The 13657-nt window shown below is 52.9% G+C and overlaps 1 protein-coding gene across 3 annotated transcripts in view; it reads left to right on the top strand.

The window, feature by feature from the left end:
- SZT2 (SZT2 subunit of KICSTOR complex) overlaps positions 1 to 13657 on the top strand; it is a 55087-nt gene that overhangs the window by 29466 nt on the left and 11964 nt on the right. For all 3 annotated transcript variants that reach the window (XR_008462455.1, XM_054165657.1, XM_054165656.1), the window contains exons 34-57: positions 173 to 289; positions 393 to 456; positions 831 to 1016; positions 1088 to 1426; positions 2031 to 2220; positions 2601 to 2675; positions 2893 to 3031; positions 3227 to 3347; positions 3595 to 3724; positions 3840 to 3992; positions 4107 to 4209; positions 4592 to 4709; positions 4937 to 5048; positions 5459 to 5577; positions 5987 to 6151; positions 6724 to 6808; positions 10116 to 10304; positions 10396 to 10593; positions 10921 to 11090; positions 11271 to 11437; positions 11861 to 11958; positions 12780 to 12912; positions 12997 to 13124; positions 13396 to 13526. Coding sequence is in view for 2 of the 3 variants with exons in the window: in XM_054165657.1 (XP_054021632.1) it covers positions 173 to 289; positions 393 to 456; positions 831 to 1016; positions 1088 to 1426; positions 2031 to 2220; positions 2601 to 2675; positions 2893 to 3031; positions 3227 to 3347; positions 3595 to 3724; positions 3840 to 3992; positions 4107 to 4209; positions 4592 to 4709; positions 4937 to 5048; positions 5459 to 5577; positions 5987 to 6151; positions 6724 to 6808; positions 10116 to 10304; positions 10396 to 10593; positions 10921 to 11090; positions 11271 to 11437; positions 11861 to 11958; positions 12780 to 12912; positions 12997 to 13124; positions 13396 to 13526 (3430 nt within the window). In the remaining variant the exon portion in view is untranslated. The remainder of the gene's footprint in view (positions 1 to 172; positions 290 to 392; positions 457 to 830; positions 1017 to 1087; positions 1427 to 2030; positions 2221 to 2600; positions 2676 to 2892; positions 3032 to 3226; positions 3348 to 3594; positions 3725 to 3839; positions 3993 to 4106; positions 4210 to 4591; positions 4710 to 4936; positions 5049 to 5458; positions 5578 to 5986; positions 6152 to 6723; positions 6809 to 10115; positions 10305 to 10395; positions 10594 to 10920; positions 11091 to 11270; positions 11438 to 11860; positions 11959 to 12779; positions 12913 to 12996; positions 13125 to 13395; positions 13527 to 13657) is intronic.

The following is a 13657-nucleotide window of genomic DNA, read 5'->3' as shown; positions in this document are numbered from 1 at the left end:
CTCAGGATTCTCCTCACACATGCTGCCACAGCCCTGAGAAAACTAAATTTTTTCCAAAATAGGCTCACCTCCTCTAGACATCCCTTTTCTCCCCTCTTTGGAGCCTGTGCCTGTTTATCCTTGGTGGCTCAAAAGCTGATGCTCAGCCTGCTCTCTCTCTGTCATGTGGCAGGTGCACCTCAGAGAGCAGCGTGTCCTTCACACGCTCTCCAGGGCAGCCATCCTCCTTCCGCTCGGATGAGGATATCATGCACAACTTGGAACGGCTCCCATCCACAGGAGATGAGAGGTATGGTACTGCAGGTGTGGCAAGCCCCTTGTGGGTTCCTTTCACTGCCTACATGGCTCATGGATAAGAATGAAAGATTGATTATCATTCTTCTCTCTCCTAGGCACCCTGCACTTTCCAACCTTCCTGGAGTGCACAGGCAGGCTATTGAAGCCACCATGAATGAAGTAAGCCAGCCTTGCCTACTTTTTGCTTCTCGCTGGAGCTGTGTGGCCACAGCACCTAACTACTGTGCCACACTTCCTGTCTTGCTCCAAGGTATAACCTCTGTCAGCTGAGCAGGCCTTGGTGGTATCACACAGGCCATTGGCCTTGTGCTCTCCAGAAGTGTGGGATTACCCTGACAAAATTTTTACTGCAGTTGGGGTGAGACAGGCAGAACTCTCTTCCAAAGGCCTTTTCTTAGGTACATTGAGAAGGAGATGAGGGATGCAGGTGATGAGAGGCAGTGCTCTCATCCCAGTGGGTTTTGGATCAGAACTGGGACAGCCTTGCAAATGCAGGTCACCTAGGTCTTGTGCTGTGTCATTGCTCTGCTCAGATTCGCTGGCTTCTGGATGATGAGATTGTGTCTGCGCTGCGCCACTCGCAAGTCATCAGCTCCTCCATCCTGCACCGAGTGGCCACGCACATCTATAACTCCAAGGGGAGACCCAGCTGCCACAGTGAGGTGGTGCTACTCCAGTTTGTCTTTGGACCTGAGCTCTCTCTGGAGAAGTTCAAAGAGGTAAAGAAGAGGCCCTGATGCAGTGTCATATCCTTTGCTGGTGGGGATGCTTATTCTTCCCTGTGTTGCAGGAGTTCAGAAGAATGGCTCTGCCAGGCTACATTCTTAATGCAGAAGGCAGTGACTACCACTACGTCTCCATTAGCCGCCTGCACTCCAGGCAGGCAGCTCCAAACACTATGGGGACACCTTGCTTGCAGCAGCCAGCTGGAGGGGGCACCAGGACTGCCCTGAGCCAGGCAGGCCAGGAGGGGAGCAGTGAAGCAGAGGCAGAAGGCTCTGAGCTGCACCATACAAACTGTGTCCTCCCAGAAGAAGCCCGAGGTCTCTGGGGGTGGCCGGAGAGTGAGACATGTGTCATGACAGACACAGGAACCCCAGCAGGTGGAGGCAGCCACACACAGGACGAGGTGAGAGTCACTGAAGAGGTCTGTAGTGGGAAGGTGGGGGACACTCTGGTAACAGAAGGTAGATGTAATGGGTTGGGGCAGACCCCCTCCCCACCACAGGCAGAAATAACGACTCAGGCAAACGGATTGCAAAAGTGATGAAAGTTTAAATAGAAAGCGGTGAATGTTACAGAAAACTCAAAGCGCAGTGACAAAGAAAGATCCCATCCCCACCTGAGGGTGCATGCCAAACCCCCAGGGCTCCTTCTTCCCCCTCCCTCTGCTGGGCTAGTCTCAGCTGGCCAGGCCTGAGACTGCCCATCCCCCTGTGGCCTTGGGCCCAATCAGGCCCATGGCCGGGAGATCTCTCCCCCAGTTACCAAGTCTCGGAGAGGGAAGGAAAGAGGAAGTGCCAGACTCCGCACTGGATCTTATAGTGGTGCAAAGAATTATGGTAGGAAATACACAATTTCCTGTGTCCATCCCTCTGGGCTGGACTTCTGGACACAGGAAGTGAATGCACCAGGGGGGCACCCAGCTCAAACTACAACAGTAGAGGAGGAGGATGGAACTGTTCTTGGTGCCTGTTTTTCTGGTCAGTTTTGTAACTTTGGCTTGTGCGCAGGTCCCAGAAGAAGCACTGAGCCTTGAGCAAAACAGAGCACCTGGTCGTGACTCCCTGGAGGAGGCAGCTCCAGAGACAACCATACAGTCACTGCCATCCTCATCCTCTGAAAAGGGCAACAGTGAGAAATCACTGTTGGTGACACCATCTGCAGCAAGCCTGGCTGACTCCATAACGCAGGGCAGGGAAGGTAGGAACTACGAATGTGGGAGAGCGAGACCTCAGCTTTGGGAACTTTGAAGGGAAGAACCCATTTCTGGCCATGGCATACAAAATGTGACAGCTACTCCTGTTGCAGTCCCTGAACACCAGAATTGATACCCAGGACTGTTGATCTCTTCCTTTCCAGGGTGCTGGCAATTCACTGCTTAGCAGTACCTAGGGTACTAGGCTGTGCTGCCTCACTGATATCCCTTAGGACATGAAGTTCCTGCTGATTCCAGCAATGGCTACAAGAGCCCCATTCTATAGCACTGCCTGCTTATCTTGTGGTGTGATGTTTCTGCAGCACATGGGGCGTGTGAAGGGGCTTAGCACGTGCTTTCATGATCAGACCTCTCTTCTCTGCAGGGTCCAGCAAGCAGCGTCCCAGCCGTGTGCAGAGTCTAGTGTCAAGCCAGGGCAGCATGGACTCTGACCACCTGGGTGAGTGTCTTGGAGCAAGGGTGACTAACAACATGCAGCCAGAGGCCAGCAGTGACATAGTGGTGCAGGGCTGTGGAGGAGACTGTATGCCTGGGGTGGGGTAACCCCTGAGCCCTGAGGACAGGGTTTATGAGTGGCTCTGATCTCCCAGAGCCTGCTGTGCCCAGGAAGGAGGCTGGCTTGTCAAGCCTGGGGCTGAAGTGAGGATGCATTGCAGGTTACGATGGGGGAAGCAGTGACTCGGAGTATGAGGAAGCACTAATGAGTGACCAGGAGCCCAGGTGTCCTCTCATGCCAGATTTCTGGCTCATCGTAAAAATCCAGCAGGACCGAGTGGAGGTCTATTACCACACACGGTAAGGAGGGTCCTCTCTCCACTGTTTCTGTGTACCGTGACCTTATTGCCCCTCACTCATTTCCAGACAGGATCTTCTTCCTGCCCAGTGTGAGTGGGGAGCAGCATGACTAGCCTGTGTTCCTTCTGCCAGCACACAGGGACAAGCGTGCTTTCCGCGTACTCTGCTGATCCCTCTCTCCTCTTCCCTGTAAAGCAGCCTGAGTGTGGAGAAGACAGCATCAGGAGAAACGGAAGAGGAGCAGCCAGGGGAGTGCCAGAGTCTCAACCAGCTGGTGGTGAAGAAGATCAGTGAAATCTGCAGAGTTGTCAATCAGGTAACAAATCTGCAGAGGTCAGGGACAGAGCAGCCAGTCATGAGATGGCTTAGTTGAGAAGGGATTTCTGGAGGTTGTCTGGTCTGGGCCCAGCTCAGAGGAGGGCCTGGTGAGCCAGTTCAGCTGGTGGAGTCACAGCTTGGGGGCTGAAGGAAAAGGGACTCAGTCTGGCTCAAAGCCCTTTTTGCTGTCTCCTGTGGGCTCTGCAAGTAACAGAACTTTCTCCTTTCTTTCTCATCCTTTACAGCGCTTGCTGCTGCAGGACCTACATGACAGCCACATATGCAACTCGTTACTGGTGGCTGAAAGTGAGGAGGACATCTGGAAGAGTGAAACGCCCTATACTTCATACAGGCAGCGTGTCATGCCCACAGATGGTATGAATACTCCCTTGGCCATACCTCAGCAACAGTGCTACTGCCTGCCTGTGAATGATGCAAAAGATGGTGACTTCCATGCTATGGGCCCAGCTATGTCCTATGTGTTTTGCAGATTACTCTGTAGAAGAGAGCTACCAGCCCCGGGACTACCTCGCTGCCACCATGCAGTTCATGCCGGGGCACTTTGCTTGTGATGTTGTATGGAGCACGTTCATCCATGTGCACTCACGCCTCAAGATGGGCCCCAACATGGGGGTCTCACGAGGTGTGTACAGCCCGGGTTCCCCTCTCACTTTGTGTGTCAAGAGTCTGGCTTTTGGCTGGATTGGCACACCAGAGCAGGGTCTGTGGGATAGCTAACAGCCCACGTTGCCCACAGCTATCCAGGCACTCCGCTCGGTGCTCAATGCCTTCTCTGTGGTGAACAGGAAGAATATGTTTGTCTACCAGGAACGGGCCACGAAGTCTGTTTTCTACCTCCGGTAAGAAGCCAGTGTGACTTGTTGCCCTGACCCTGTCCTGCTACATGTGTTACAGTAGACTGAGAGCTCCCTGGAGCAGAACATGTCTGTGTAGCCTCAGGGACCCTGCTGTGGCCCAAGCAGCAAGCAGCCGATTTCTGATGAGTCAGAGTCACGTCAAGCCAGGCCCCTCCTGCTCTCTCTGTGCTAAGCCTTTACATGGGAGGCAAATGGATGATATTTTTGTGAGAACCAGAGAGAATTCTTTTTACAAGCTCCATATCATAAGGGCTAACGCCTAGAAAGTGCACAGGGGAGAGTAAGGAAGATGTGGATCTTCTGTGGAGGTATGATGCTGACATCATTGTGAGCGGAGGCTGACATATCTTTCTCCTGCATTCAGCCTGACTGAAACCACCTATAGTGGGAAGGTGTGGGAAGCAGAGAGTGTCCCTAGTCCCACATCTCGCTCGTTGGCACTGACACGAAGCCAGGAGCCCATTTACACTGAAGATCTAATGGTGAGTCTGCTGTTCTCCAGGAATGGATGCTTTTGGCCACAGGAGTGGTGTGAACTCAGTAGCTGCAGCATCCTGGGTTTTGCGTAGGGTTAAATTTACGTTGTAGATGTGTGGAGCTGGGTAGCAGTGAGTGGGTTCTGCCTGACCTTGCTGACAACCTGGGACAACAATGAACGTAGAATCCATATGGAAAGTGCATCTGTGTGGCTGGTTTTTTTCTTCTCCAGGGTTCTCGTTCCTCTCTGGACACAGCCTCATGCCGTAGTGTGGACTCTGCCCGCCCTGTGGGACAGGTAGACAGGCACATCCAGCTGATGGTCCATGGTGTTGCCCCAGCAGGTAGGTGTTACAGCACTTGGCAGCAGATTGACTGGTCTGTCCTGATGTAAAGCAGAGGAATACAGCTCTGCTCCCTACCCTCCTTGCTTGAAGAGCAGAGAAGGTATTACTCTCCTGAGCAAACTGCTCTTTCTAGTCCAGAGTTGCTCTCTCTTCTGGCTGGATGGGAAAGTGGCCCACAATGAAACCTCCTGACCAGGTGGCTTATGGCTACTTTCCCTGTGCAGGAGTGCATTTGCCTCTACCTGCTGCACCAGCAGTCTTTTCTGATCATGAATGAGTAGAAAAAGATGCCTGAAGAAACTGGTCGTGGGGAAATCATGTTAGGGTGATACATCCTGAGACAGGCAGGGAGAGGTGGCTATGATCATTAGGTGAAAAAGCTGCTTGTACCTCTGCTCACTTGAAAGGGCCTGAGATCACAGATGAGCTGGTGAAAGTGCTGCGCAGGCGCCTGGATGAGGCCACCCTAGATATCATCACTGTGATGCTAGTGCGGAACTGCAAGCTGACCCCAGCAGATGTGGAGGTACCTCACTGGATATCTGCTCTGCTCATGTCAGAACCCATAACACTTCCCTGCTTTTTGACCTGTCTCAGCCTCTCCTACCCCAGGGCAGGGACTGCCAGGGCAGTTTGCTGTATCCCATCCACTGCTCCAGAGCTCACTCAGGCTAGCATTCACTGAGGTATACACTGTGTGGGTGCCTCCTGTGGTAGGTGGGAAATACCCTTTGCTGGGATTTGCAGCATGACAGGGCTTCCCTCTGAATACTGATGGAATATCTGCCTGCATCTGTTTCACAGTGCTGTCTATGGGCCTGGGTTCTGCCCACCACACTCTCCCTTCATATAGCCAGCTGGCATAATTTGAATCAGTACCAGAGCCCCAGGGCATCCTGCTAGCCTGGCTGAGTTTTAAAGCCTTCTCTCTACAGTTTATCCAGCCCCCTGGAACACCACCCACAGAGGTCCTGCAGTTTGCACTGCCACCCTCTGCCCTGCCTTGGCTCCATGCAGTGGCCTACTATCTGCGCCAGAACCTACTCATCTTCCTGCACACCCCAAAGTACACAGACAGCAATGTGGAGCACCACTTCAAGGTGAGGAGGGCTGTGAGCAGGGATGACAGTCTGTCCAGCTTCCACCTGCTGCTGGGGACATTTGTTGGGGCAGATTAATCACCATGTTCTGCTGTGTAGTGCTAGGGAGAAACTGACACTGAGTACTGAAGCTTGGATGAGTTTGCAGGACTGTGAGCAGTTCCTATTTGGCATGGGCAGGCCTTGCTTTCAGCAACCAGTCACTTGTGCAAAAGGCAGCAACCATGAAATTCATGCTCACACTCATCTCCCAGCAGCTTGGGAAAAGCACCCCTTTTCAAAGCTGAGCTTGGCTTCTTGCATGGCTCCCTGTGATCTAAGGACTGAAACATCAGGATTAATAAAAGTTGAGGAGCATCTACCCAGCCTCTGAGGATAGAGGGTGGGGCCAGATATGTAGTGCTGTGTCATTGCATAGAGCTATAGAGGCTTCCTTCAGCTCAACAGTGCTGAAGGCTGTGCTGCCAAGTGTTTCTAGGAGGTCTGAGGATGAGCTCTGCCCACACTTGGGCCTCTGCTTCCTATTAAGGCAAGTTCTCTAATCTGTCAGTATTATTCCTTGCTCTCCTTAGCACTACTTCAACCACAATGGGAGCATCCCTGACCAGGATCTCTATCTGTACAACAAGCCAGGTGGCCAAGGCACTGGTGGAAAAGGTATTGTGCTCAACTCTTTATTGAACCAGGGTTTGGAGCTGTGTGTTGGGGAGTTGCTTGCAGTGTTGGAGAGCTCTGAGTGAGAAGAGCCTGTGCTAGGGTAGTGTGTTCCTCTGATGGCTGAGGTGGGCAAGGTGTGTGCCAAGGGGACTGCACATCCTCGCATGTATGGTAGAGTGAGCTAAGGCCTCCCACAGAGCAACTTGCTAAGCTTGGCCTGTTGCTGTAGGAAGCAGTTCAAGCTTGTAGTAGCTGTGGGGTGAGACACAAGAAGACCTCAGTAAGTGTGGGGCACAGAGACTCTGTGGGGCTGGAGGTGGGAGGACTGACAGTTGTTGCAGTAGTCTTGCTGCAAAGGTGTAGCTGCATGCTGCATGTAACTGAGCACAGGCTGTGGGGACAATGTCATTCCTCTTTGGACTGCTGGAGGAGGAATTGGATAGAGCCCATCCTGCAACAGTCTGTCATGTCATGTTTTGTCCAGGCCATATGGTCTGTCACCTGGCCATGGTGTGTCTTGTGCCCCTTGTGCACTGTCTGAATGTTCTTCTGTTACGTAGGTACCATGTCGGACCTTGTGCAGCACCTCTTTCCACTTTCCCACTTCCAAGGTAGCACCTGTGGCTCCACCTATTACTCCACTTTCCTTTCCTGTGCAGCTCCCCAGCCCTTCTGGTCCTTGCTGTTGTTGTTTTCCTTGTGTTGTGGCTTCAGCACTGACTCCTCTGTGTTTGTGTGCGTGTGTGTCAGTTTTGCCAAGCCTCCTCTTTCTTTCTGGCTGGATAAATGAGCAAACAGAACCTGTTGCCCTGGGATGGCAGCTCTGTAGTCCCCAGCTGCTGAGGGTGTATATGCTGCCTTGTTAGCTTGCAAACAGTGGACTCCAAAATCCTGCAGGATTTTTTTCCTACAGGTCCAAACAGAAATCTCTTCCCTGAGGAAGACAGGACTCAGGATATTTCAGCTGTGGTTTCACACTTTAGGGTGCAGCAACATCACTCTCCCTACTCGCTGTATCCATCCTTGCATAACAGGGGGCTAGAGTGGCTGGGCGCTGATAGATGTGTACTTTGTACTTCAGTGAGCCTGGGTCAGAGTCCCCCACAGATGGGAGGTAACAGCTCCCTGGTACCTCACCTCTCCATGGCATGTGATGGATGACTGTGTAGCCAAACTGCAGTGGACTGGGCTGCGAAGGCCTTGGCAGCTTTTGCTAACTTACCTCTTCATATAGCCCAGAAGTCAGGTCTTGAGTTTCTCTGCCCAGAGAGACAGTTCCAGCTGCAGGGTGCTTAGTACTTGGCAATTCCTTGACAAACCAACTCTGTCTTGAGAGCACCTGGAAATTGAGAGTCTGCTCCTGCAGCTGCTGACTCAGCCTGCTTTAAAGCATTGCTGTGAGTGCTCCCTCTCTACAGCAAGAGAAGGATGTGGGACATTGTACTTGGTTGTTCTCATGTCTTCACCTCAGACAAACTGAAGCAGAGGTACAGGAATGGTTGTGACAGGGAAACATGCCAGATGGGGAGGCTGAAGAAACTCAGTGTGGTAGTGTATCCAAGAGGAGAAGAGGGCAGTGACTACATATTGGTCTACGATTACCACATGACCATCCACTGTCATTTAGGGCCTGGGGCTGACTGTCATGCTGGACAGATGAAAAGATTGTGCCCTTTACTATTTGAAGCAAGAAAGTCTGCTTTGTAGAGCTTATATGCACTGCCATGTGGGGCAGATTTGCTGCTCTTAATACCTTTGCATCAGCACCCACATCCTGGAGAGCTGCCCCTCTTCATCAAGAGGCCATGTGAGGTGGTAGAGCTCATGTGTTATGTTCCCTGCCTTCATCTGAAGTGAGATAAAGTCCTGGTCCCCTCTAACTTTGACAGGAAATTTTGAACTTCTCCATTGTTTGCTGGATAAAGGGTTGTTCCTGTGTGTGTCCTGGGCAGAGCCATGTTGAAGACTGTTGCAGAGTGCCTCTGAAACAAGGCAACTCTTGCACTTTTCTTCAAGTGGAGAGACACTCATGGGTGTAGAGTTTTCTTTCCTCAGTGTAAGTGCAAATGAGCTGCCCTGACTTGAATGCCCACATCTCTCCTTTGGAAGCAGCTCTCTCTCCCAGTGCCCTCTCTTTTGCATCTGGCTTGTCTTGGCGGAAAGATTGCTGCAGAACTTACACTTCATTAGGAATGATGGAAAGCAGCTGGTTGTGCTGCTGATTAGACCTGGGCACGAGTCTGGACTTAGCACAGGGAGGGCACCCATCTCCACATGGTGCTGCAGATCCAGTTGGGTGCAGTTTGGTTGCTCTGTGACAGCAGAATCTGGTGTCACTCCCATCCTTGCAGAAGGACAGAGTATCTGCTCAGCAGCGCTCTGGGGCTGAGGTTGTTTGCCTCTGGACGCATCACTCTTTGGCAGCGCTGGGCCAGTTTTGCCATCCAGTCACCTAAGTGCTGGCTTAGTCTGTCCAGGGGCTTTGAAAGGGAGTGGAAGCATCTAGGACTACTGCATGGAATTTGGACCTCACAGCATCACCTGTGCTGCTGCTTCCCTGGTGCCCTGGGCACTAAGATGGGCCATGGGGAGTGAGCTCCTGTTTCACTGTGGGCTGTGAAGCAGACACCGCACTGTTTCCCTGCATCTCTGTCCCATTGTACATGCTTAGGGCTCAGCACAGGAAGGCCATTCTGCAGCAGCTCCAGGCTAATACTAGGTGTTGACCTGTTTTGTCCCCAGTCCTGCTGGTTGGAGTGCATGGGGAGGACACCTGATCTTGTAGGGATGTAGAGTGAGGAGGGGGCTGTGAATGTAATTTGCCACAAGGTGTCATGTGTACAGTCTTCCTCTGCAAAGACTCGAGGGCCTTCACGGCCTGGAGAGGGCAGCTGAAGAGTATCTGGGCTTAAGAGGACAGGGATGGTGAGCCCCCTCCTGCTTCTCTCTGCATAAAAGCCCTCCTGGAGCAAATGAAAATACTTCTCCCTTGCATATGGGGAAAGACAATCCAGGAAGCTCCTGCAGGGCAAGGTGAAAGCTGCAGTGACTGCAGAAGAGAGATTGCCAGTATGATGGGGACACACTATTCCAAACACCATGCTTCTTACCCTGGCTCCCCACAGGCACAGCTAGGCTCTGCTCCCCTGGCTGCATCCCCTCCTGTGGGCCCTGACTGCTGCATGGCACTGTGCAGCCCAAGTGATGATGTAATGGTCCCAGGTGCAGGATTGCAGGCTGTAGGCAGGGCTTGTAGAGGTATACTTAGTGCTGGGCTGATGGAGGCTCTCTTGGCCTCTCTCCACAGGAATTGCATGCATTGCCCTGACATTTGTGGATGAACATGGGAGCCCCACCTCACTGCCCCATGTGGAGAGGCCTGACCCTCTGAAGCTGCGTTCCTCCTCACCCATCATAGGCCTGCTGCGGGACACTGACTTTGAAAGCCTCACTGCGGTCAGCAGGCACCAACCAGAGGCTGGTAGCCTGCATTCAGGTAGGGAATGAGACGGGCCACAAACTGCTGATTCCCTGTTGTGTCTGATGGTGAGGGTGCAGAGTCATTCAGGACTGCCCTTTCCCCACAGAGCCCTGCGTGCTGGTGCGCCTGGATATCTGGGAGAAGGGCAACATCAGCCTGCTGCAGCTGTCAGAGAAGTTGCGTGGAGCCCTGCGCCATGCTCTCTGTGATGCTGTCATGGAGTTCCTTGTGCTGCCAGCCCCGCTCTGCATGGAATCTCCCTGCCCCCTAGGTCCTGCAGACCTGGAAGAATTAAGCTCTGCAGGTGAGATCCTGGATCCCCAGTCAGCCTCACTCCTGCCTGGCCTGTGGAGCATGGCTGTGCTGGGTGTACTTGGGTTGGGGCTGTTGGGAGGGAGGAAGGTGCTCTTCTCTGCAGGCTGTGCTGTACAGTGGCTCAGGGGAGGAGCGTCATAGAAATTCGGGTTGGAAGAGATCTGTGTGCTCCCCAAGACTCCATCCACTTTGCTGGATGTTATCAAGAGCTCTTTGCCTTCTCTCCAGCTAGGTTTTGGCCAACCACTGGGGGGGGGACATGAGCAGTGTCACAGTAGGATGCTCTGGAGAGTCTGATTTACTCTTGTCTCCATAGGAGGCCTAAGGAGGACCATGTCAGAGACCAAAGGCCTGGCCCTAGCTACTGGTGGGGCTGGAAGAAGCTGTCCTCCACCTTTGCATTTCACTTCTGCCCCTTCACCCAGCTCTGGGGAGCCAGTGACACCTACAAGCAAACTGGGACGCCGCAGCTTCTGGGACATGCTGGTACTGTTGCTGAGGGAACAGCTAGGAGCAGGGCTTACAAGTCCTTGTGTTAGGCCAGGAGGAGCAGACAGGAGGGATTTGGCTGAGGTTGGGAGGCTAGGCTGGTAGTGGGCAGTTCTAGATCAGGGCATTAGCTGGGCTGTGCAAGTGCACAGCATTAACTTACCTCCTTCCCCCCAGAGCAAGGCAGAGTCCTCAGAGCTGGGCAGCCCCAAGACTACTGATGACATTGTGCTAGAGAGGCCAGAAGAGGCTCGCACGAGGCGACGGCACAAGACTGAGAGTGTCAAACAGCACCTGAGCCAGGATCGGGCCACAGTCACAGCTGAACTGGAACAAGCACAGAGGCAAGCACAGCCTGCAGGCCAGGCAGCCAGGCTGTTGTTCCCCTCCATGTGCTGTACATTGCTTCATAGCCTGACATCCTACTGGCTCTGTGTGTCTCACCTCTCTGGACTCCATCCCCTTTCCTTATACTTTCTCCTTTATGCAGCCAGTTAGGGGAGCTACCTTCCACACACAACCTCAGTCCGTGTTGCTGGAGTGCTGCCAGGAGCACTGTTGGTTCTCTCTGCCAGAGATCCTTTCCCTATGCAATACCTGACACCCTTATGGCTATTGACCCAGAGGGACGAAGCTCAAGGGCTGTAAACCCAAAAAAGAGGCTCCCTAAGGCTCTGCTCTGGAGCTGAGAGGCAACTGTTGCACTTTTGTGCCTTAGTTGCTGTTGACTGCTCTGGTATAACCATGCCTTCCTTCCCTTCTCCCAGGCGCCGAGCCTGCCAGTTGGAAGAAGGGGATGTAGGTACCATGCATCCACTCTTCAATCAAACCTGCCAGCAGTGGATGGCATTCATGAACAATTTGGGTATGTGTCTCAGGCCCTCCAGATGGGCTAGAAGTGGGTCATTCTCCCCAGAGCTCTGAGGACAAGTCCTCATATGGTACCAAGCTATGTGTCTTCATCCCTTGCTTTTTCTTTACCTAGTTGTGCACCCTGCCCCTCCCCACATCTCCCCAGAGTCCCGCTGGTTTCGCACAGCATCAGTATTACAAAGCTGTGGCATGTACCTGCATCCGAACACACCTGCTAAGGTTGCATCTGCCATGGTCTGAATCCAGGGCTATCTGGATTTGGCTGCAGCTGCTTTAGAGAGACCTGCGCTCCAATGGCATATGCAGTAGTGATTTAGCTCCCAGACATATCACAAGGGAGGATCTGAGTTTCTGCAACATGCTCTGGGGCTATAAAGCTGCAAGGGAGACCCTCACTCTTTCAGGGAGCAAGAGGAGGAGAGATGCCCTTCATTAAGGTGGGATTTGGGTCTGTGTGTCTGCCCTGCTGTTGCTTTGTGGATACCTATCAGTGTTTGCACATCCTCCCACATCTCCTGCTGGGCAAGGTAGAGCTGTCCTCCTCTGACAAGGGGCAAACCATGGAACAAGGAATAAGTGGGGGAATAAAGTATTGTGCTCAGCACATGCAGAGTTTGGTCCAGGTCATCCCTTCCATATAAAGTCCTTTTTCTCCAGCTTCTGCCTGGTTCCATCCCTGGCAAGGCAGGAATTCGGCCTGCTCTGGGCAGCAGGCCTGTAGCAGGACGTCCTTAGCCCACTGTGGTGCAGGCAGGTCAGGGCATGGCTCCAGGACAGCTTGGCACCTTGTCCTACAGTACTTCTTCCATGCAGGGTGCCCATCAGTGCAGCAGTGCTCAGCAGAGATTGTGTCCCGTTTCCTCCTGTCCTCCATCCTGGTGGAAGTGGTGAGCCTGGTCACTGCCCTGGCAAGCGACACCACTGTCAAGGTGTTTGAGCGGATCGGGTGAGTTTGGCACCAACCAGTCAGCTGTGGCAGCTTCTATTCCCATGGCTCTGCTTATATGCTTACCTTTGGGCTTGTTTGCAGTTACCATCAGGACACTGCCTTCCTGCCCTATAAGCCTGGCCAGAGTGGCAGCCCTCGCCCTGGAGCTGTCAGGCACTTTATCCTGCTGGGGCGCAACTTCCAGCAGTGGCGTTGCAGCACAGAACAGGGTGAGTGCTCAGCCATGGTCCACAAGAACGTGTGCTGGGGGCTCTTGAGGTGGGAGATGTATGAGCAGCATTCACCTGCTTTCTGGTATAGACTGCCTGTGGCCAGAGGTGGGCAATGAATTGTCTGTTTTCAGGTCCTGAACCCTTACTCCTGAATGTCTTTTAACTGTTTATTTCAAGACAAGCTGAACAGTACTGTTCACATTAATGGCATGTGGGATGTAAGCTGGGATGAACTGGTACTGAAAGCCATAACTCTGCCTTCTTCCAGTTCACAAAGGGCTTCAGCGCTTTGAGGCCATGGAATTCACCTCTGCAGAGAGGGGCTCTGATGCCAGCCTTGCCGCACGAGACCTGGCACCCCGGCAAAGGTTCCTCTTCCTGGAGATCATCGACAAAAAGGTAGCAATGGACTGTGTGAAGCTGTCTCCTGAAAGAGACTGGCCCAGGGCTAGAAACAGGAGAGGAAGAGTGCCTGTGCAGGCAACCAGCCTTCCCTAGACAGAAAACCTGCAAAGCAGCCATGTGGTTTG

The sequence above is a fragment of the Dryobates pubescens genome, chromosome 11 (assembly GCF_014839835.1).
Source record: "Dryobates pubescens isolate bDryPub1 chromosome 11, bDryPub1.pri, whole genome shotgun sequence".
Taxonomy (NCBI): Eukaryota; Metazoa; Chordata; class Aves; order Piciformes; family Picidae; genus Dryobates; species Dryobates pubescens.
This window is presented reverse-complemented; position numbering and strand designations above follow the sequence as displayed.